Raw genomic sequence first — 24,412 nt, forward strand, 5'->3', positions numbered from 1 at the left:
AGGTATAACTAGAAACTTTAGGTTGGTTTCCAAATGGCACTTATACAAGCCTAGATTAAAATTTAAGCACCGGATTTAACAATTTTTTTAAAAGATACTGAATTTGAGTAAGGAACACAAAAGGATTAGCCGAAATTATACTGACTTCTTATGTAGACAAGAAAGGCAAATGACTCTACATTCTTCCAGTAATCTATTATCACCACAAATTAGCCAAATGGAGAGAGACCTCATTTTCTACTTTAATTCTATTATGGCATTATCCTAGAGAATCTAAACTGAAGACCTCCACAAGGCTATGAGGGCCTCAATAACTATCAAATAGACTTTCTCTATTTGTTACCACAGAGTCAATTATCTCTTTTTGTTTGGATCACTCACATTGTCTGAATTCTCAAGTAGCCTGCTTTCTTTATCAGCTTTTAACTTGGCTAAAGTATTCTCTAAACCTTAATGTGTACTTCCCTGCTGAAAAACTTTATTGGTTTCCCACAGTCCTTGGGATAAAATCTACAAAATACTTAGAGGCCTATGAGACCCTTTATGATCAAGGTACTGCCTATCATTCTACTCCAATCTCCATTTACTTCTCAAGATACAGCAATGTAGAATTCCTTGCACTCACCAAGGCACTGGCACATGCTATTCCTCCTGCCTGAAATACCTTTCTTTTCTTTCTCCTCCTGTATAATCCTTACCCTTAAGATTCAACTTGCTAGCTTCTTCCATAGGTTTCTCAAAGGCAGTGGGTGGCCCTCTACACTTCTGTACTACATACTATTGATACATAGTCTCATAACACTTATATTACATTGCAATAATTTTTCTCAACTGGAGGGCAAGGAATGTCTTTTCTCTGTATTGTGTTCAGCGCTGAGTGTGGCACTCAATAAATGTCACTGAATAAACAAAGAAATGAATATAAAACTAAAATAGAGATGAGGGAGTTATAGTGATTCTGAGTCCAATTTGAGTAGAGTGGAAGAAATCTACTCCCCACCCCCCACTGATTAGTTTAAAAGATTTTATGGGGAAAAATGGACCTCTTCAGAAGTAGTTAAATACGGTCAATAGTAATACAGTGATAATTAACTGAAAATAGGTCATTCCAGGTCCTGCTAATGAATATTCATGACACAATAGGAAAAAACAAAATTACAGAATGTTAGAAATAACTGTGCACTTCAGGGTCAGGTTCAGCATCTTCATTGCAGAGATGAAAAAATATGGGCTAAATGAAATGGACTTGAGATTGTTAGGGGAAATTTGATATAGGATAGGGCAGTGGTTCTACTGTGGCTCAAAGCTGAAAACTACTGAAACAGGATTTTAAAAACTAGAAAAAGTTTTACATTAATTTGCAGTCGCTTAAGGAGGAATTAAAAAGTGTGATTAAAAAAATAAGCAAGTAGGGCTTCCCTGGTGGTGCAGTGGTTAAGAATCTGCCTGCCAATCTAGGGGACACAGGTTCGAGCCCTGGTCCAGGAAGATCCCACATGCCACAGAGCAACTAAGCCCGTGTGCCACAACTACTGAGCCTGTGCTCTAGAGCCTGTGAGCCACAACAACTGAGCCCACGTGCCACAACTGCTGAAGCCTGCGCACCTAGAGCCCGTGCTCCACAAGAGAAGCCACCACAATGAGAAGCCTGCACACCACAATAAAGAGTCGCTGAAACTAGAGAAAGTCCATGTGAAGCAATGAAGACCCAACACAGCCAAAATTAAATAAATAAAATATAAATAAATAAAAACAAAAACGAGCAAAATACCTGAATAGACATTAAAAAAAAAAAAAGCCAGCAGAGAAAACAATCTCAAGGCAGAAGTGGAGAGTGCTCAGTACTGTGTTGTTAGCATTACTGAAAACAATGAAGGTTTTGAAGATAGAAAATGTTTAGGGCTTCCCTGGTGGCGCAGTGGTTGAGAGTCCGCCTGCCAATGCAGGGTACACGGGTTCGTGCCCCAGTCCGGGAAGATTCCACATGCTGTGGAGCGTCTGGGCCTGTGAGCCATGGCCGCTGAGCCTGCACGTCTGGAGCCTGTGCTCCGCAACGGGAGAGGCCACAGCGGTGAAAGGCCCGCGTATCACAAAAAAAAAAAAAAAAAAAAAAAAAAGTTTAAAGCTTGGGTGAGATCAACCAAAAGATCTAGAATAAATTAATAGGTCACTTAATTATTCATGTTTATGAAGAGAAGTAACTGACAATCTTGAGTCACTTTTTATTTGGTTCTGCAATAAAATGTATGATTTTTCTTTCAGTACTTACCCTTCTTTGTTTTGTTTATGGTAATATCAACATTTGAAGTGGAACTGGTAAAGTACTAGATCAGCTGTGGGTACTCAGGCAACTCACAGTTAAGTATTCTGGGTTCTATTTTCTCATCTGTAAAATTGTTTGGATTATATCACCTCAAAGATTCTTTTTAGCAATTATGAATCCAAGAACACTGGTTTGCCAAAATTAATATAGAATTGATTTCAAGAACAAGTCTAGTTCACTTAAGTACCTTAATATCATTATTGGTATTTTTAATTTGCTTGGCAACGTCGGTTTTTAAGTTAGTGAGTCACCTTGGGTCTCCAATAAATAGATCATATTTACATTCTTAGTTAAGAAACATAGGCTGCAGTGGAATGGCCTATAATTCCTGCAGTCTGAAGCCACAAAATGTGGATAAGATCATCGAGAATCAAACAGCCAATGAAAATAACATCAAAAATCTATCCACCTGAATTCAGGTCTAACACTTTTCAGTACGTTAAATATTTGAAACCTCGTAGGCACTGCGAGACCACACATGGCGGGACTACACAAGGTGAAAGGTCCATCCAAAGGGGCCTTCGGGCCTCACCACCGCATGGGTTCGGCGTCACCCCTGTCCTATGGCCGAGGGTGGAATGCTAAGCAAGGCCCTTGGGTCTCAAGAACACTTGGGGAGGATCAAACCTTAAGAATCCTCCCTCTTCCCGGCCAAGCCGTAACCTAGCGAGAAAAATGGGCAATTTGGGAGGCTTTCCTTTCCCTCCCGATCTCCTCGCATCGCCCTTAATCCCCATCAACTGCCCAAACTGCAGCGGCTGTTACCTCCATCCTAGGAGCCAGGGCTTCGCAGACGCTTCCGCCTACTCCAGCCATTTTGTTCCGTGGTCGGCGACGGCACCACCTACTGCAGCCAATGCTGCTGCTGCGGCTGCTGCCGCCGCTGCCGCTGTCGTCAGGGCCTATAGGGGATGGGGAGGGTGGTGCGTGGGGGCGGGACTTCCGCGCCCTCTTCGGGAGCCAGGAGGCGGGGCCTCAGCAGAACTGGCCCCGATCCTGCCCACCAGACTCAGTAAATTGCAGCTCAAAGTTGATTTAGCATTGCTTAGAGTGGCATCAGGGGCTGCTTTATAATTTTCTTCTTTTCCCAAATACTTCCGTAGACTCTAACGAATAGGGCCTGATTCTCATGGCAAGCAATGAACGTGGTAAGGAACACGAGCTCTGGGATTGGAGACTCCATAGTACCTACAATCCTAAATCTGATGTGAACATTAATGAGATCATACAAGGTAAGTGCACAGTGGATCTAGTGAACAAATGATAAATACCTGCTGTCATAATTACTACCTTGACCTGATAGAATCCAGGACTGGAAAGAAAACGCAAAATGAGTTTATTCATCTAAGAAGCCATTGTAGGACCTCTTAATAGATTACTTCAGCTGGAAAATGACCCCAAAATTTTGCTTAGGATTGGTACAAAGGATGATGCAAATTTTATCTTTCTCAGTATCTCTCTGAACTTCTCTTTCCTCAATTTACCCAGTAAATTAAAAAGGATTACTCCCAGAAAGGTCTTCCAGAGAGGGGCCCCAAGTTATTAAAGGGAATAATGGGAAAAAAACCTCTAGTATTTGGGTTGTTGGAAACAGGACAATGTTAGGAAAAAAGTCCTGGCTACAGGTATAAATTATCACTATTTGTACCTCTTAACACAAGTGTCTTAAGAATTTTAAAATTCTCCTTGAAAACTACAGGTGGTGTGAATGTGGGGACACTGTATCCTGTATATTATTTTATATAACAAATATATTCACTAAAAATCATGTTTCAACTTTTTGTAAATTAAGTACTTTGGTGCACTTGTGGGATCTGTTTTTTTATTAAATTTTTTTATAATTTTTTTTTAACATCTTGGGATCTGGTTTTTGAAAGGACACATGCACAATGAACACTCAATCTAAATTTTGTTAAAAATCTGTATCTTCCTATGTTCTGACAAATTTTAATCCCAGAGCCCAATAATTTCCATATAAGAGACAGCAACTTCTCAACTGTTACTCCCAAATAGAGGTAAATAGCAGGGTTTTTGAAGCTATGTTTTATCTTCTTTCTCTGAATTTCATTTTCTTACTTTTTCCCCACTCCCTCTCAATCCTACTTTACACAAGATTGATAACTTCTGCCATATATACCAGCTGAGTCTGTGATTCTCCCTGCACAGGACTGACCCATTGTATTAGGTCAGGCTGCCATAACGAAATACTATAGACTCGTGGCTTAAAAGCACAACAGACATTTTTTCATAGTTCCAGAGGCTAGAAGTCCAAGGTCAAGGGGCTGACATGGTTGGTTTCTGGTGAGAGGTCTATTCCTGGATTAGAGGGCCACTTTTTCTCTCTGTTCTCACATGGCAGCTGGGGTGGAGTGGTGGTGGTGGGGGGGATGGGGGGTGGGAGGAGAAGAGAGAATGGGCAAACTCTCTGTTATTTCTTCTTATAAGGGCACTAATCCCACCATGAGGGCACCACCTCATGACTTCATCTAAACCAAATTACCTCCAATACCATCACACTGGGGGCTAGCGCTTCAATGTACAAGTCTGGAGGATACAATTAGATCCATAGAACCTAGCAAATCAACCACCCAAGAATAGTAAGTATTTTTCTATTTGGAGTTTACAACCAATAATTATTATGAAGGCTGGTTCTTGAGAATAAAATGAATAGTCTATATTAGTTTATTTAAGATTTTTACAGTTTTGGAAAATTTTTTCAGTATACAAACAGGCCAGTGAATCCTTACTTATAAAACAACCATTTGACACATGATAGTACAAAGACAGTTTGAAACCCAACTCATATTACTTTATGACCATATCGATTTCAATAGTAACAAATTTTCTTAAACATATTTAATCATGTAGCTTCTGGGAGATGGGTTAAATGATGAAAAAATGGGCGACCATGAACACAGCCTTTAATTTCATTTCCAAATTGGTGCTTCATTCTGCAGATAATATCCTGGATGTCCTCTTTTGATAAGTACATGGGTAACTGTCTAGACAGACGCACTGCTTCTCCCTGTGGAGAGAAAGCAATACATTTTACAGTGATATACCCTGAAGCAGAAAACAGGTTTTTACTGGCAAGGAGGAAGACAGAAAATTGATTATATTCTTTTATTATTTACTCACTCAACAAATATTTATTAAACACCAATTATGTGCTAGTCACTGCTGTAGGTTCTAGGAATACAGCAGAGAACAAGACAAACAAGATCCTTGCTCTTCTAAACCTGACATTCTAGTGCAGAGAAGCAGAAAGATAAAAATACAAAGACAATTTCAGCGACTAATAGTGCACAAAATTAAACTGGGCAACGTGATAGAGAGTGATTGTGTGATTAGGAAAAGCTTCCTCCAGGTGACAATTAAGCTTCAATTTAAGGAACTATGATGCAAAGATGATGGGGAAAGAAAAGCATTTCAGACAGAGGGAACAGAAAGAACTGAATGGTCAGTGTGGGAGCAGGAGAGTTACTAAAGTGAAGAGATGAACAAGAAAAGGAGTTAGGCAGGGGCCCCATCACCCTTTGGGACAGGGTAAGCAATTTGGGTATTAATCTGAATGCACAGGGAAGTAACCAGAGGGTTTTTAAGCAAAAGCCTGACATTCGTTTCACATTTTAAAACAATCAGTCTGGCTACTTTGTGCAGTATGGCTTGAGGCAGGGCAAGAAGAGAAGCAGGAGTCTTGCAGGCAGTCTCACTGCAGTCCTGGTGAGAGCTGTTTTTAAAAATTAATTATATATATATATATTTTATTGCGTGTAACATACAATATTATGTAAGTTACAGGTGTACAATATAGTATTCATAATTTTTAAAGGTTACGCTTCATTTACAGTTACTATAAAACCTGGCTATATTCCCTGTGTTGTACAGTATATCCTCGTAGCTTATTTTATAAGCTAATCATTAATCCCCTACTCCTATATTGCCTCTATATTACCTCTCCCCACTGGTAACCACTCAATTGTTCTTTATATCTATGAGACTGTTTCTTTTTTGTTATTATATTCACTGGTTTGTTGTATTTTTTAGATTCCACATATAAGTAATATCATACAGTATTTGTCTTTCTCTGTCTGACTTATTTCACTTAGCATAATACCCTCCAAGCCCACCCATGTTGTTGCAAATTTTCCTTCTTTTTTATGGCTGAGTAGTATTCCATTGAATATATACCATATGATAACCTCAACAGATGCAGAAAAAACTCTTGACAAAATTCAACATCCATTTATGATAAAAACTCTCTAGAAAGTAGGCACGGGGGAACATATATCAACATAATAAAGCCCATTTATGACAAACCCACAGCCAACATCATATTCAATGGTGAAAAGCTGAAAGCATTTCCTCTACCATCAGGAAAAAGACAAGGTTGCCCACTCTCACCATTTTTATTCAACACAGTATTGAAAGTTGTAGCCACAGCAATCAGGTAAGAAAAATAATAAAAGGAATCCAAATTGGAAAGGAAGAAGTAAAACTTTCACTGTTTGCAGATGACATGATGCTATACATAGAAAATTCTAAAGATGCCACCAGAAAACTACTAGAGCTCATCATGAATTCAGCAAATTTGCAGAATACAAAATTAATATACAGAAATCTGTTGCATTTCTATACACTATCAGAAAGAGAAATTAAGGACATAACCCCATTTACCATTGCATCAAAAAGAGTAAAATACCTAGGAGTACACCTACCTAGGAGTACACCTACCTGTACTTGGAAAACTATGACACTAATCTAAGAAACTGAAGATGACACAAACAGATAAAGATATACCATGTTCTTGGATTGAAAGAATAGTTAAAATGAACATACTACTCAAGGCAATCTATGGATTCAATGCAATCTCTGGTGAGTTTTTGACTAGGGAGATAGTAGTGGAGATGGAGGGAGTTATAAAAGACTCCTGACATGAGTTGGAGGTAAAGTCAAGACTTGCTGATGGACTGGTTATGAAGGATGCAGAATCAAGGATAATTTTTGGTATGGTAGTGCTGTTTTCTGAGATAGGGAAGACTGACAGTTTGGGGGTAAAATAGCATTAGTGAAGTTGGCTTGTTCTAAGATTTATTTTTTTCAAAAATTGTTTTACTTCGAAGATCCTGAATGCTAACATTATTCTAACCACATACTCTCTCCCATTATCTTTCAGATCATCCTACTTCCTTTATTCCAACTAAATCTATTCTTCTTCTTCACTTTGACCTTTAATCTCCTCAATCCTTCCTAATTCTCCTGGCCCACAAGCACCCTTCTGTCATCTTTCCGTACTTCAGGTGTGAATAGTTAGTGAGGCATTAAAGATACTATCTCTAGCTTCACTTCCTGCATTCCCTCTAGATTCCAACTAGAATCTAAGGGCAAGTTCTTACTAGAATCTAATTCTCTTTATATCCCTCTAGGATTAAACAGTTTCTTATATATAGTATGTGTTCAAATTTCGTTACTCACCCTTTTTTTCTTACACCATATTCCTCTTGCTAATCCTTACCCTTGGATAAATTCTACCGAGCATTGTTGGAGAATCACAAAACTCGCTGGCTGGATCCAATACCAGTATTAGCTCTTATGAGCCTTTAATGTCATTTGAATATCCTATTCTTCTCTAATCAACCTTCTCTTGAAGTACCTGCAGCTCTTATTTTCACATCGTTTCCAATATACTCAAATCCTCAAGTGCCTCCCCAGCCTCTTCACTCTCAGCAGATAACCTCTCCTATTTCATTACTACATATATCATACATGACTTCTCTCAAGTTTACCTCAAAATATTCTTACTTTCACTTTAAAGCTCTCCCCTCATCTGCTCTTGATTCAGAGAATGGTTTCACCTTTCTAAAGCTTATATTGTTAACTCATCTCCCTTCCTGCCTCTTCTGGAACATCTGCTCTTCAATCTTTTACTGTAAGACTTTTTCAATGAATTCAATACAAACATGTTCTCTTTTTGTCCCTTCACCACCATGTAACTTGCTGCCTACACTTTTCACCACTGCTCCCACTCTTTCACTATCACTACTACTTTTCCGTTATGGCTCTCTTGTAGGATATAACTGCCATCTAGCAGCCACACCTGCTGGTCTTCTAGCAACTATACCCTATAGAGAATGTGATACTACTTATTTTTAAGTTTCTTTCCTCCCTTAACTTGTATATCCACTCCTCCCTTGATTTGTATATCCACTCCTCCCTTGATTCTTTTTTTACTCTTCTATCGTTATCTTCAATTCATCTTATTCAGCTTGACCGTCAATGGAAGCATAACTATGGTTCTGACAGAAGATCTCTTTTTTCCTTAGACTATCTTCCCTAAGAATCACATCCACTATTGCCTTAACATAATGAGAGGTACAGTATTAGTAAAAGTATTTGTAACTAATCCCAACCATTTTTTCCTCTTATTTCTGAAATCTTACTTCTTCCCATGTTGTTCTTCGATGCACAAAACACTACCCACAACTCCCTCAACCTTTATTTAGTTTATACCAACTCCTTCACAAGAAAAGTTCCAGGTCCCTAGAAACTATCAGTGTTGAATTGCCTCCACAATAGGTTGGCAAGTTCCATAGGACAAACCTCTTGAAGTATTCACAGAATGCTACTGACTATAATCTTCAGGAAGGGTAAAGAATGGACTTTCCTGTTGAGGAAATCTGACCCTCAGAATTCACGGCCCACCATGATCACAGTCTAAACAAAAATGACTCATTTTTTAAAAGGAAGAAAATAAACTTTATTATAAAGTTCAAAATAACACGAGTCAACCTTGAAGGACAGAACCTCAATACAGAGACAATCACTATTGTTTTACCACCAAATGCCCAACACTTGGACATTTAAAACTTTATAACCTGCCTCCATCCTCTATTACTTTTGAATTTATTTTTTAATCCACTTTTACTTCTCATTTGTGGTAGATACTGCTAGAAAATGAAAATTTCCATTTATTCAATAATCTACATTTTTCATTCCCCCTCCCCTCTTTTGCTCTTGAAGAGATCAGGGCTTAAAATCACATTACAGTTCTTTTTAGACAAGTGTTTGGTATCAAGGTGGAGCAATTTTGAATCCCTTCTAAACAAAACAAAACAAAAAACTTCACAAAGTGTCTCATGCATAAGGCTCTTCCTCAATATGTATTCAAGAAATAATGTTATAGTAAGGATCCATGATAGAGTTTACCACAACCAGTCCATGATATGAAACTTTTAATGGAGTTTTTTTTTTTAAATAGTATTTCCTCTTGCAAACAGATAATAAGCCTTATAGAAACTTTACTATTTTGAAACCATTTAGTATTTTATTAAGGAAAAGTTAAGTATCTTAAAACCTAGACAATCTACATAAGCTAATAATGCATACCTCTAAATAACTTATCACTTTGCGAGGTCTACATTCATAAACTTCCTTTGCATTTTTGTTTAATATAGCGTTAAGAATTTCTTTTAAATCCATCACTCCATAGAATGGAAGACAATTAGCCATTCCTTCTATTTCCAAGTAGTTTTCAGCAATGGAAACTCCTAAAGGAAAAAAAAAAATAAAACCACATATATAGTTAGTTTTGTTTAAACTATATTCCAGAAAATGTCTATTAAAAACAAAATCACTGTTAGAGTATTTAGTTAACCTTCATTAGACTTTAATAGAGTCAGGAAAAAGTTTCGTTCCTTAGTTGAAGAACAAATAATAATTTCGCATAGGATTTCACATTCACATTAAGTCGTAAGTGCTCGAAGAAACCACATGTGCTTTACATCATTTAATTTAATCTCAGTTACTGTTGTTCTGTTCCCTACATTTATTTAGAACATTTCTTACTTTGGAGAGAAAATGGAGCCCCATTATTATTTATTAAAATAAAACTGGTTTAAATGTTTTAACAACTGCTGCTGTTCAAATTCTATCCTACTGGTTTAATATCTAAAAACCTGAATTATTTCTATGATTAGTTTAACTTAACAGGTTATTATAAAAATACTCACATAGTAACTTATTTTCTTCCAGCTTTATTGAGATATATTTGACATATAACACTGTGTACGTTTAAGGTGTACAAAGTGTTGATAAACACACATATAAACTACAAAATGATTACCACTATAGTAACTTATTAATATATTAGCAATTTGAGGAAATGAAATACTAATGTTTATTTTACTAGAATAATGTTTAAATCTGACATATTATCTATTATCTATTATATTATCTATTATTTAAACTAAATAATTTAGTGATTAAAATAAAACTAAAAAGTAGCAACATGAGTGGATATATAATGGGGTAAAATATCCATAACAGCATATATTCCCAAGCATCAAATTTGGCTTTAGAATGCATTTTATGATTTTAGAAAATAGCAGAAATTTTTTTTCTTTGGTTATATCTGTGTAACAGTGTTCTTAATATTGGAGACCACAAAATGTTACCTATAAGTACCTATAAGTAAAAAAACAAACAAAAAAAAGAGACAGTCCCATGTTGGTAAGTGGTAGCTATCAATGGAAAAATTTTAAAAGAGGAGTGATGTAGCTTGAAGAGTTTCAGGTCCTGAGATGTCAACGACCCTATTCCTAACCTGTTCCCAGTTACAGGCTAGTTCCTTGACCTGAATGGCAGATGAACTGGTGGTATACTAAACAGAGAAGGCATCCTAATGTTATTCCCTGGAAACAACTGGAGAATAATATAAGAAGATACATAATCAAGTGTTAAGGGGTAAAATACAGAGCTCAGTGAAGGAAGACAAAATGAGAGTTTGAGCAACCAGGGGAACTTAAATGGGACTTGAAACAGGATTTAGATAGGCAAAGAGGAAGTAGCAGAATATTCCAGTTCACATCTTTTTATACAGAGAGTAAAATTTATCAGTCAAGAGACTTTTCACTATTGCTGCTTCTATACCATTTACAGTATGATTTGACTGAAAAGTCTAATACTGTCTACATGAATGCTGGAAAATTATACACATTTCACAGAATTATTTGTGGATATGGGTAAAAAGTATATGGCAACAAACAAGGAAACTGAGCAATATTTTAATATCTGTGCTTGCAAAATTTAGATATGAAAAACTTAGAGACATTTGGAATCACGTTCAAGAAGTTTCCATAAAATTCTGTGAAATGCTTCCCAATTTCCCGAAAATACTTCAATAAGTGGTTTGACAAGTTTTCAGTTCCTAAAATGTGTAATTCTTATTGATATAAAACAAAAGCTATTCTCATTAACAAGCAAAGTTCTTAGGGTCACATTCAGAATCTTTTTCCTTAAAGCCAGATATATTCTTCCTCTTTCAAGTGCTTTTATCTAAAGATGTTTTAATGACAACTGGCAAACTGCTGATCAAAAGTTAGTCCAATACAACAAAACTCTCACTAAAAGACGAAGAAATGGTCTTTAAGAAAACATGACATAAAAATTAATGAATGAAAAAATGGTTTTAAAAAAAATGAAGAAAAAAACGAATGCCTTTAACTTGATCTGTTACTGAGAAGAGAAATAATGCTGATGATAATCGAAGTAAAGTTAATTCCGATCAAATCAAGTCAGTTCGCAGATGACTGGCTTATTCATTTCCGTATCTTTGGTACCATGCAAAGCACCTGGCATTTACAGGACTTAAAAACATTCTCTACAAGCTGAGAGCTGAAAGCATCTGTGACACAGAAACTTACTGGGTAACTCAAAAACAAACATGCTCTTGGAACAGGCAGGGTAGTTATCCTAACTTAAAAAAAATTGTTGTGATAACATCTTTCATGAAAAAAAAAAGTACCTGCCACCAATGCCACATAGTTAATTAGGAAAATAGATTAAGAAAAAAACATCTTGCTACACACACACATACACATACATAAACTCCTTGCTTCACACTTCAAATAAATTTTCAAAACGTCAGAAGTCCTGAGGATGAAAGATTTCTAGGAGGACCAAAAAAATGACTACAAGTCAGTTCAGGTCAGAAAGGGGGTGCTGGAAGAAAAGAGAATATCTGAACACATACCATTGCTGAGTACTATGCTGATTTACCTAAGTACCTAGTTTGGTGCTAACAACTTCATGAAGTAAATATATCAATTTTAATAGGAAATCAACATAAATTAGTTAAGAGTTGGTTTTAAAGGCAGATTGCTTGGGTTCATATCCTGGTTCTACCACTAGTCTGTACCCTTAGGCAAACTTAGTTTCTCCATGCCTCAATTTTTCTATTTATAAAAAATGGGCACAGTAACAGAACCACAGGGCTATTAGAAAGATCAAATGAATTAATACATTTAATACTTAGACTACTGCCATGCACATAATAATTATTAGTTGCTATTGATGAGGTAACACTGAGGCCAACTGACTTTACCTACAACACATGTTTTTAAATGGCAGAGGTGGGATTTGGACTAACACTTCACTCCAAATCTAAATATCCAGGATTGAGGTTAGGAGGAAAGAAGTTCTGGGTAGGTTTTCTTAAAACTGCTAGTCAATAAAGTTAAAATTTGGAACACCAAAGCATTTTCTGTATGTATTCCATTTCATGGTTTTGTACATTGTTTTTACTTATTTTCTTCTCATGTCTCAGTAAAACAATCCTTTAAAAAGTTTCTACATTGTTTTGTTTTTGTACACTTTGGTCATGGCAAGTTTAGGGGAGGGTGGAGGAAGGGACAGTGGAATCACTCTTCCTGGTACCTTTGTGCTGCTTGATACCAGATGAAAGCAAAGTAATAGGACAAGACTGGCCTAGGTAGCTAGGGCAGAAGGCAGTTAAGTATGGAAACTATGAAAGAACAGAGAAGGGGCCAGCCAGGAAAACTGAAGTCTCCTAGTCAGAAGAATTTTCTTTTTTCTCCGCACCTAGTGAATTTCCACAGTAAGCAAACAGTATTATGACAGGTTTTTTAGCAAAGCCATGGAATCAAATCATCCACTCTCCAAACAGTAAGACTGTTGATGCTACACATCTAATTGGCAAAGCAAGTAAATGCTTTTAAAAAAGGAAAAGAGATGTTTAATTTTTGTTAGTCAATTCTAGTACCCTACATGTCTATTTCTGCTTCATCATCTAAGGAGTATTTAATAATTCAGTTAGACACAGCAGGCAGTTTGCATATTGTGACAAAGGATGGCAAAAATTACAATTACTTGATTAGTTATGGAAATGCTAAAATACAAGGCAATGGACTGAAAGAGATGCTAAACTTGCTTGTTTCAGGCAGAGGTGACCTTTCTGAAGTATGACTGTTTTTACAAAGCTGACACTGTACTTTTGGTGAGACAAAAATATACCGTGATATCTGTAAATTACGAAACTCAAAAGTAACTTTTGGAACAAGACTTATTTTTCCAAGTCAGGAAGTATTAAACCACATTATCATACCTGGTATCAATTTTATCTTGAAACCATTTGCTGTGAGACGAGGATCGGACAGGTAAGTTGATCCACTGTATCTTTGGTCATCTGCTGTCATTTTATTTAAAATCTCTAAATAATGAGATCCATTAAAAAGACTGAAAAAGAAATTATGGCCCTTTAACTTATTAAATACGTAAAGTGAAATAAGAGAATTTACGGAGAAAAGTTAATCCGACGGCCCTTTAAAAAGTGTTATTATCGCTAACCAAAATACAAAGGTATAAGGAGCCCTGTGAGAAACTTTACCTTTTTACATTTCTGTTAATACTTCGTAGACCTACCATATATACAGTGTACAGAAAGGAGGAAGAATAGACACAAAAGACAGTTTCTATCTTCTAGAATGTTATACAAACTAAATGTGAAATTTAAAAAGTACTCTCTCTATAATACAAATGAAAACTTTATTTATAAATAACGCCATTTTATACCTTTATTTACAAAAACACATTGTCAAGTTATTGATGTAGCCCATCCTGTGTAATAGTCTATTGCTAGTCAAGGTTTCTTCAATAAGAAGGTAAGCATGTATCTTTTTCTCCCAAGAACTTATAAAAGTAACTCAGGGCTTGGGAGAGATACCTCCAGTATACTATAGGCATGGTATGTTTGCCAAAGGTGGCATACGCTGAGTGGAACTAGCCCTAAACAAAATTTTGAGGTGGCCAACGATTATCTAGGGCACAAATTAACGTTTCATGCTGGTTTTAGGCTTGGTCAGGTGCTTCGTAACATGTTATTTACAGTAATGTGTCGGTTACAGTTGACACCTATGTAAATAAGGCACTGTTCTATATTCTATCCAGTGCAGGATGATGAGCTGCTACTTCATTAAAATCTTGTACCCCTTGAAAATTAAATGAATAGATGATGTCTTTGCTTATCACCTCTGAAAGGCTGAGGACCCCACTGGCTATAAGAGCAGATATCATGGAGAGAACTTTGGCTATATAGCAGATGTGCGCTGTCTGGTCTAACCCAACATTGAGAAGACCAATCTGAGAGCCGGTGGCGGTGGTAGTGGTGGTGATAATGATATAGTATAGAAATTAGTGGTGCAGGGTCTACAGTTACTGTCAAGATTGGAATGCTAGATCCACTGCTTATATACTGACTGTATGAACCTTGGTAAGTTACTTAACATTCTGTGTTTCAGTTTCCTTGTTAAAATGTGGATACCTCTCATACAGTTATTGTGAAGATAAGATCATGAAAGCAAGGGGCTTAGTAAAGTTCCTATCATATAGTAAGAGCTCAATAAATATGAGCCATTATTGTTATTATTATTGAGCTCTTACTTTGTATTTTATAATCTCTAAATTATATACTCCGTTGAGAGATAAACTACACAACCTGCATTAGAACTCTGAAACGAAAATTGAGCCCAACCCATAATTACCTTCTTTATGACTCAGTTTTTAAAAACTTATATTATTAACTGTGATGGGGATGTCATATTTCAGAAGAAAGGTGAAAACAATTTTGAATTAAGCTTTGTTGCTGTCCATGTTCAAATAAGAAAGATTTATTCTCAGGCCAGTATGGACCCCAAATAATAACTTTTAATTTATTTGTTTTTAAATAACAGAATGCCACAAAGAAGAATATTTTTAAAAACCTATAATTCATAAAGCACAAAAATATTTTTGAGATCTAAATGAAAATTTACGAATACCATTTAGAAAAGCAGTGGAGTATACAAAATACACCTTAGCTCTTTTTAAGTGAAGAAAAAGAAAAGTACTATCAGATTTTTGAACTGTTTTAATTAAGCCTAAGGCTGTATTAATTCTTTTTAATTCTTTCTTTGACAGTTTCCTAGCCGGTCTTAAAAGAAAACTGTAAAAGACACTGGGTTTTAATTATTGTGATTACTATTGCCTTAATTAAAAAGATAGCTTTATCAAATGTTTTTTTGGTTCTGGCCTGTTTTTCTTTCTGGAGGCAGGGTCTTTAACACAAGGGTTTAAATACATTTTTTAAATGATTTCTGATTTATTCTTGGAAGTCTGAAACAGAACGTTGGCCTCCAAAACAAATTATCATCTTTTTAATTTCAGGTTTTTATCTCCTTTGTCATAAATATAATTTCTTCTACCTATGTCAGACTAAAAAAGAAATATTAAGTACAAAAAAGTAAAATGTTAGTAGGTTATTTAACAGTTATTTGTTTTTACAGAAAACAATTTGCTCACATAGGATATGAAAAGGAAATACCCCCATAACAATCTATCATAAAGTTAGTTCAGGCAACAATCATCAATGGATAAAACCATTAGATGGAAAGGTTATTGGGGAACTTTAAGATGGAACATCAGGTTGTCAGCAGCTGAACCCAGTGATAAGTGCCTTTTGATGTGATGAAATATGAAGTACATAGCACCACCTATTAAGCAGTCTTACCAGAAAGTAGAATCTAAATCTATTCAATCCTCCTGAGCTAACTTCCATTTAAAAATGGGAGAGAGAAAAACAAGTTAAACACCATCACAAGAAAGCAAGAGAGACAAATAGAGACAATGGGATATCCCAATGAACAAGCAACTAAGAATCTACATTAACGGTGTGATATTAGAAGAGATTTAAAATACAAAGCAAAATGTAATGGTTGGACCTTGTTTAGATATAAATTAAACTTAATTTAAAAACTATAAAAAGACATTCTGAGACAATGAGGAACAATTCCAAGGAATTAGTATTGTGTAACGCATGAAAAAAGGCATTGTGGCTAAGAAAATGGCCATTTTAGAGAGAAACATACTGAAAATTCTAAGGATGGGAATCATTCTAAATCCTTTAGCAAAAGGAAAAACATACATGTGTGTATGTGTGTGTGTGTGTGTATATATATATATATATATATATATATATACACACATACCAAGGACAGACAGTAAATGTGACAAAATCTTGATAATTGTTGATAAAGGCATTTATTGAATAATTCTGTTTTGGTATATGTTTGAAATGTTAAAACAAAGAGTGCACAATGAAGAAGAGTCATGGCAATCCAATGTCAGGACTACCCTGGGGAAATCACTAATGTACAGGGGGGAACTGAGCTTGATATTTATTAACTGCAGAAGTAAACTATCTAGAATATCCTAAAATTATTTATTTAAAAACAATTCCATTAAATATGTGAAATCAAATTACAAAAATTTCTTTAAATAAATACCACTTTTCCCTGCTAGGAAACACTTTCAACTTTTTACCTTCAATTTCAATAAATGTTTTTAGAGTAAAAAAAATTATATTACTTCACCATACCTCTCTGTCAATATAATTGGCTTTTCGAGCGGCTCTGCAGGAAGTTTGTGATTCTCAAGAAGTCTTTTAAATAGCAGCGCTTCTTCCACTCTGTATGGATTTAATAACATTATCTCTGTTTTGGATGTAATTAGCCACGCATCAGGAAACTTGAGATTGTGGATCAAGTAAGATTCGTCCTTTTCTTCTAAGTCAAATTTCCTATGTTTATCAGAATTCTTTTTTAAGTTTTCCATAGAAAACGGGATCTGAACTTTTTTAATGTTTTGGGTTTTTTTTTCAATTTGGGACTGAAAGAGCTCATCAAGTTTTGGCTGATTAGATAATGAAGTTTTCAACTTGTTCTTCTGTGCCAAATTCCATGCGCTGGTGGGTTTTATCCTTTTTTTGCCATCTTTTAATGATACTTGCGACTCCTGTTCAATGGCTCTCTTGATTTGCCTATTGTATCTTTCCAAGTCTTTAGTAGCCTTCTCTTCATATCTATGAATAGAGATAAAAAAGAACTAATGAAGTCATAATGAGAAATACATTAACCATCCGAAGCAAATTTTATAAAAAATAAAGAGCTGGCATTCCAGGTTCAGTAACTACAAAGGAGTTCGTATTGGATTAACCCACCTTAATATAACCATAAGCTCTGAACAAAATACAGAAATCAACCATTTAAAATAGGCACTGAAGAGCAATGAAAAGCATGCAGAATTTGGAATGGATTCAACCCTTGAAAAAAAAGAGATCCACATTTTTACCACTTTTACCCAGAGGGCAGTCCCCAGAGCATTAAGGAAGAGTAGCAAGAACTCAGTCAGAAAGCTGCACTCTTATTAGACTGAGTCATCAGAACACAGAACTCCCTGCTTCCAAAACAGCTGGAAATTGAGGGAGAAAATCCCGTGTGAGAATCTAGAGGAAAATAATCACTAGAAGGCTAAATAAGCTAAACAGAGATTTCAGTGGCTACCTGCTGCAGGAGAAACAGAGTTTGGAGTTTAAATCCCACATAATTAGATGACTTGGAAAACACTTTGGGCTTTCAATTAAAACTGGAGGAGGGCTACATCTTACATCTTAGGGGTAAGGAAACAAAACAAAAACAAACAAACAAACAAAACAAAAAACTATGTTCTAGAACTAAGGAAGCTGCCCTAGGACTAACAGCAAAATTTAAACAGTCTTTGCCTAAGGAAGTGTAAAACAAAGTCTCCATAAGCTCCAGGTGATCTGTCAGCAATTTAAATGCGTGGTAGAACAAAACCCAACACTTTTCGGAAGATAACAGAATCCAGAGTTTCTACAACATATCAACCACAATGTCCATTATACAAGCAAAAGTTACCACTCAAGCAATAAAAAAGGAAAATGTGAGTTATGGTAAAGAGAAAAAGTGGACAGTAAAAACCAACCTCAAGATGATGATGTAGATGTCGGAACTGCAAAAAAAAATTTTTTTTAATTGCTCTTTACATATATTTAAGGACTTAAGAAAAAGATGATCACAATGAGAGACTAGAAGGGGTAATCTCAACAGAGAAGGGAAATTATAAAATGAACCAAATGGAAATGGAAATTCTAAAACTAAAAAATAGAATATCTGAAATGAAAAATTCACTGGGTACACTTAACAGCAGATAAGAGATGGCAAAAGAAAGGATCAGGAAATTTGAAGACAGATCAAAGGAAATTATCCAATCTGAACAACAGAGAGAAAAATGATTGAAAGAAGACTGAAAAAACACTTCAGTGACTTATGGCAAAACAAGCAACCTAACATATACGTAATTCGAGTCTCAGATTAAAAATATAAATGTAATGGGGTAGGGACGTCCCTGGTGGCACAGTGGCTAAGAATCCGCCTGCCAATGCAGGGGACATGGGTTTGAGCCCTTGTCTGGGAAGATCCCATGTGCTGCGGAGCAACTAAGCCCGTGAGCCACAACTACTGAGCTTACGCTCTAGAGCCTGCGAGCCACAACTACTGAGCCTGTGTGCCTAGAGCCCGTGCTCCACAACAAGAGAAGCCACTGCAATGAGAAGCTCTTGCACCGCAATGAAGAGTAGCCCCCACTTGCCGCAACTAGAAAAAGCCTGTGCACAGCAACAAGACCCAATGCAGCCAAAAAAAAAAAAAAAAGTAATGGGGTAAAAATATTCAAAGAAATTACGGCTGAAAGTTACCCAATTTGGATAAATGCAACATTTTACAGATTCAAGAAGGTGAACCCCAAGCAGGAAAAATGCAAAGAAATCCACAGCTTAAGTACATTAGAATCAAACTGCTGAAAACCAAAGATAAAGATAAAATCTTAGAAGTACAGAGGAGGAAAAAAAAAGATGTTACAAAAAAGGAGCACCACAACAAATGATGGATATAACTTCTCATCATAAGCAATGTAGAGCCAGATAACAGTGAATAACATCTTTTAAGTGCTATAAGAATCCAGGATTCAATTATATCCATAAAAATTTACTTCAAACTTGAAGATGAAACAGACATTTTCAAAAAGAAAGCTGAGATCTGTTGCCAACATAATTACATTATTAAGAAATGTCACCACATGGAAACTCAGATGTATAGGAAAAAATGATGAGCACCAAAAATGGTAACTATGTAGGTAAACAGGAAAAAAAAAAAAAAGATCTTTTGAAAAATTCTCGTATTTCTTTGAAAGATAACTGTTTAAATTTTAAAAGTAATATTTAAAGATGCGGTTTATTTTTACGTAGATGTAAAATATATGACACCAACTATGTAAAGGACAGGGGTGGTAAGTGGAATTATACTTGGAACATTTTTATAGTTTATGTGAAATGGTATCCTATTTTTTAAATAAATAATTAATTAATTTTATTTATTTTTGGCCACGTTGGGTCTTCGTTGCTGCATGCAAGCTTTCTCTAGTGGCGAGTTGGGGCTACTCTTTATTGTAGTGCACGTGCTTTTCATTGCGGTGGCTTCTCTTTTTGTGGAGCACGGGCTCTAGGCGCGCAGGCTTCAGTAGTTGTGGCATGTGGGCTCAGCAGCTGTGGCTCGTGGCCTCTAGAGCACAGGCTCAGTACTTGTGGAGCACGGGCTTAGTTGCTCCGTGGCATATGGGATCTTCCCGGACCAGAGCTCGAACCTGTGTCCGCTGCATTGGCAGGTGGATTATTAACTGCTGTGCCACGGAAGTTCCTAAAATGGTACCCTATTAACTCTAAGTAGATTATGATAAATTAAGGATGTATAATGTATTCCCCAGAGCAAAAAATAAGGCAAAGCCAATAGAGGAATTAAAATTAAATATGAAATTATATTCTTTTAACCCTAAAGAGGCTGCCTCTCTCCCAAAACAAGGAGGAACAGAGGAACAAAACTGAGAAGGAATAGGAAAATGGTAGACCAAAACACAACCATATCAATTAATACATTACATGGATTAACTATTGCATTTGAAAGGCAGAGTCCGTCAGACTGAATTTCAAAAGCAAAATCCAGAGATGTAAAGGTGTGACCAACAAGGTGGAGTAGGAAGATCCTGAGCTTACCTCCTCCCATGGGCACAACAAAATTATAACTATTTACAGAGCAGCTATCGATTAGAATGAACTAAAGACTAGCAGAGATCTTCTACAACTAAAGATATAAAGAAGGAACCACAATGAGATGGGTAGGAGGGACGGAGTCGTGGTATAGTCAAGACCATACCCCCAGGGGAGAAGACCCACAAACAGGAGAATGATATCAATCACAGAGCTTCTTTCCAAAGAGCATAGTGTCTGAGCTCCACATTAGGATCCCCAGCTCAGGGGTCCTGCACCAGGAAAGAAGACCCCAGAACGTTTGGCTCTGAAAGTTAGTGAGGCTTACTTTCAACAGAGTCAGAGGGCTGAAGGAAATAGAGATTCCACTCTTAAAGGGCACACACAAAATCTCACACACTCCAAGACCCAGGGCAGAAGCAGTAATCTGAAAGGAGCTGGGTCAGACCCACCTGCTGATCTGGGAAAGCCTCCCAGAGGCAGGAGGCAAATGGAACTCACCGTGGGGACATAGATACTGGCAGTAGCCATTTTAGGGAGCTCATTCTACCATGTGCAATGCTGGTAAGCACCATTTTGGAATCCTCCCTCTAGCTTATTAGCTTAGGGATGCAGTCCTGCCCCAAGCCACCAGCCTGTCAGCATCAGTACTGGGACACCTCAGGCCAAGCAGCTAGCTGGGCAGGGACACAGCACCACACACCAGCAGGCCAGCTGCCACAGGACCCGAGTCAACAGCCCCTTAGGACCCGGCCCCATCTACCAAAGGGCCTGGGATCCGGCTCCCCATACCAGTGCATGGGCACTAGCCCTGGGACATTCAGCCAGCTATTGGAACTGGTCCTGGCACCAGCAGGCAGAGACCAACTCTAGGACCCCACAAGGTCCTGTAGCTGGAAACCCTAGGACCCAGCTCTGCCCACCAGGGGTTAGACAACAGACCCAGGACATCTTGGGCCTGGGCCCATACACCAGCCCTGGAAACTCTAAGCCCTGTACCAAGAAACGCCAAGATGCAGCTTTGCCCACCAGTGTGCTGGCACTAGCCCCAGGACCCAGCCTCACTCACCAGTGGGCCAATACCTACTCTGGGACACCCCAGACTCCACAGCTAGCCATGTCAGGAACTGGGCCCACTCACCAGCAGGCCGACAGCAGCTTTGGGACACCACAACTATACAGAAAGCTGTGTCAGGAACCACCTCTGCCTACCAGCAGGCAGACACTAGATCAAGGAACCCCAGCCGGCAGCCGGCCACCTGGAGACCCCGCTCCACCCACCAACGGGCCAGGACTAGCCTCGGGACCCCCCAGGACTCCACAGCCAGTCAACTCATGACCTGGCCCCATCTACCTGTGGGAGGCCCACACCAGTAACCAGGACTCCTCTGGCCATGGCCCTGCCCACCATCAGCTGGCACCCTTTGTAATAAGGCAGGGCATGGCGACCAACTGGAATGGGGGCCAGCCACAACCACCAGCACACCCACAGTAGTCAGCCCACCACAACAGAAGGACCCACACAACCCACATAGAGGGCACCACTAAAGCATATAGCTCTGGTGACCAGAAAGGAATGTGCTACTGGGTCCCATAGGATGTCTCCTACAAAAGGCCACTTCTCCAAGAGGGGGAAATGGAATGAACCTACCAAATACATAGAAATAAAAACAGCATATTAGGCAAAATGAGGCAAGAGAGAAACATGTTCCAAAGGAAGGAACATGATAAAACCCCATAAGAACTAAGTAAACTGGAGATAAGCAATCTACCCAATAGAGTTCAAGGTAATGATCATAAAGATGCTTAAAGAACTCAGGAGAAGAATGGACAGACACAGTGAGAAGTTAGAAGTTTTTAACAAAGAGTAGGAAAATACAAAGATAACCAAACAAAGATGAAGAATACAATAACTGAAATAAAAAATACACTAGAAAGAATCAACAGTAAATTAGATGATACAGAGGAACAGATCAGTGAGCTGGAAGGCAGAGTAGTGGAAATCACTGAAGCTGGACAGAAAAAAAGAATAAAAAGAAATGAGGACAGTTTAAGAGACCTCTGGGAGTCTCTTATGTCAAGTGTACTAATGTTCTCATTATAGGGGTCTCAGAAGGAAAAGAGAGAGAGAAAGGGGCAGAGAACATATTTGAAGACATACTAGCTTAAAACTTCTCTAAACCTGGGAAAGGAAACAGACATCCAGGAAGTCCAGGATGCACAGATAGTCCAAAACAGGATCAACCCAAAGAGGACCACACCAAGACACACTGCTATTAAATTGGCAAAAATTAAAGATAAAGAGAGTATATTAAAATCAGCAAGGGAAAAGCAAGAAGCTATGCATAAGAGAATTCCATAAGGCTATCAGCTGACTTTTCAGCAGAATCTCTGAAGGCCAGAGGGAATGGCATGATATATTTAGTGATGAAAGGCAAAAACCTACAACCAAGAATACTCTACCCAGCAAGTCTTTTGTTCAGATTTGAAGGAGTGATAAAAAGTTTGACAGACAACCAAAAGCTAAAAGAGTTCAGTACCACAAAACTAGCTTTGTAAGAAATGTTAAACACAACAAATAACTTGGTGTGGATGTGGAAAAAAGGGAACCCTCGTGCACTGCTGGTGGGAATGTAACCTGGTGCAACCGCTATGGAAAACAGTCTGGAGATTCCTCAAAAAATTAAAACTAGACCTAACATATGATCCAACAATTCAACCTCTGGGTATTTATCCAAAGAAAACATGATAAATATAACTAACATCGATGTATGTTGTATATTAAAGGCGTTAAGAAAGTAAATCCTAAGAGTTCTCGTTCCAAGGGAAAAAAACATTTTTTTCTAATTCTTAATGTTGTATCTACATGAGATGATGCCTGTTCACTAAACTTATTGTGGTAATCATTTTACGATGTATGTAAGTCAAATCATTGTGCTGTACACCTTAAACTTATACAGTGCTGTATGTCAATTATATCTCAAGGAAAAAAAGAGTAGACGCCTAAAAATTTAAAATATTAATATTTTAAATGAAGTGACTACTAATATTTTAAAAATTATCAACATTTAGAAAATGCACTTTGTCAGAAACACCTTCACCTTCAGTATAGTTGAATATTTTTGTTTCACTTTCACATTTACTTTTGCTTTTGCATACTGAAATAAGTACAATGTTCTTTATTCTGCTAATCTATGCTAAGCACAATTTGCCAAGCTGCTTTCAAGTATTTGATCAATTTCCTATGCAATACTCTGGTCTAATTTCTTAGGGAAAAGCACCAAGAGATGGGCAACGGAATCTTTTTCTATCAAAACATCACTAACTCTCAGGGGAAAAAGTACTAAAATACAATGAAGGATTAAAAAAACCCTTTATAATAATTAAAATTTATTTTAAATCTAGGAACATAAAGCACTATCCAATACAGCAAAATTAAAATGCAGTCCACTTAAATAAAAAAGCAAATTCCAGCTATATGTGTCTACAAGAGTTACACAGATAGCACGGGGGAAAAAGACAGATAGTTTGAAAGTAAAAGAATGGAAAAGATAAACCATGCAAATCGTAAGCATAACAGCAGCTTATAGTAATATACGATGAAATAAATTTCAAAACAAGAAATAATACCACAGATAACAGGAATATTTCATAATTACCAAAGGGAATCATTAGGAAGGTATACCAATCACAAATGTGCATGGATCTAATAACAAAAAGCTTCAAACTACGTGAAGCAAAAAATTACAGATCTAAAAGTAGAAATACATCCAGAATTACAGTTGGGGACTTTAATGCCCCTCCCTTAGGCACTAACAGAATTAGACCAAAACAAAAAAATCAGTAAAGCCTTAAGAAGA

General features: G+C 37.1%; 1 protein-coding gene across 3 annotated transcripts in view; it reads right to left on the reverse strand.

The window, feature by feature from the left end:
• Positions 1 to 5,019: 5,019 nt before the first annotated feature.
• Positions 5,020 to 24,412, reverse strand: part of PMS1 (PMS1 homolog 1, mismatch repair system component) — a 98,752-nt gene continuing 79,359 nt past the window's right edge. For all 3 annotated transcript variants that reach the window (XM_082657920.1, XM_082657918.1, XM_082657919.1), the window contains 4 exons: positions 17,031 to 17,513; positions 13,725 to 13,855; positions 9,710 to 9,870; positions 5,020 to 5,348 (listed from right to left, as the gene is read on the reverse strand). In XM_082657920.1, the coding sequence (XP_082514046.1) occupies positions 5,184 to 5,348; positions 9,710 to 9,870; positions 13,725 to 13,855; positions 17,031 to 17,513 (940 nt within the window). In that variant the 3' untranslated portion in view covers positions 5,020 to 5,183. The remainder of the gene's footprint in view (positions 5,349 to 9,709; positions 9,871 to 13,724; positions 13,856 to 17,030; positions 17,514 to 24,412) is intronic.

Source organism: Grampus griseus, assembly GCF_964374135.1.
Source record: "Grampus griseus genome assembly, chromosome: 7".
Taxonomy (NCBI): domain Eukaryota; kingdom Metazoa; phylum Chordata; class Mammalia; order Artiodactyla; family Delphinidae; genus Grampus; species Grampus griseus.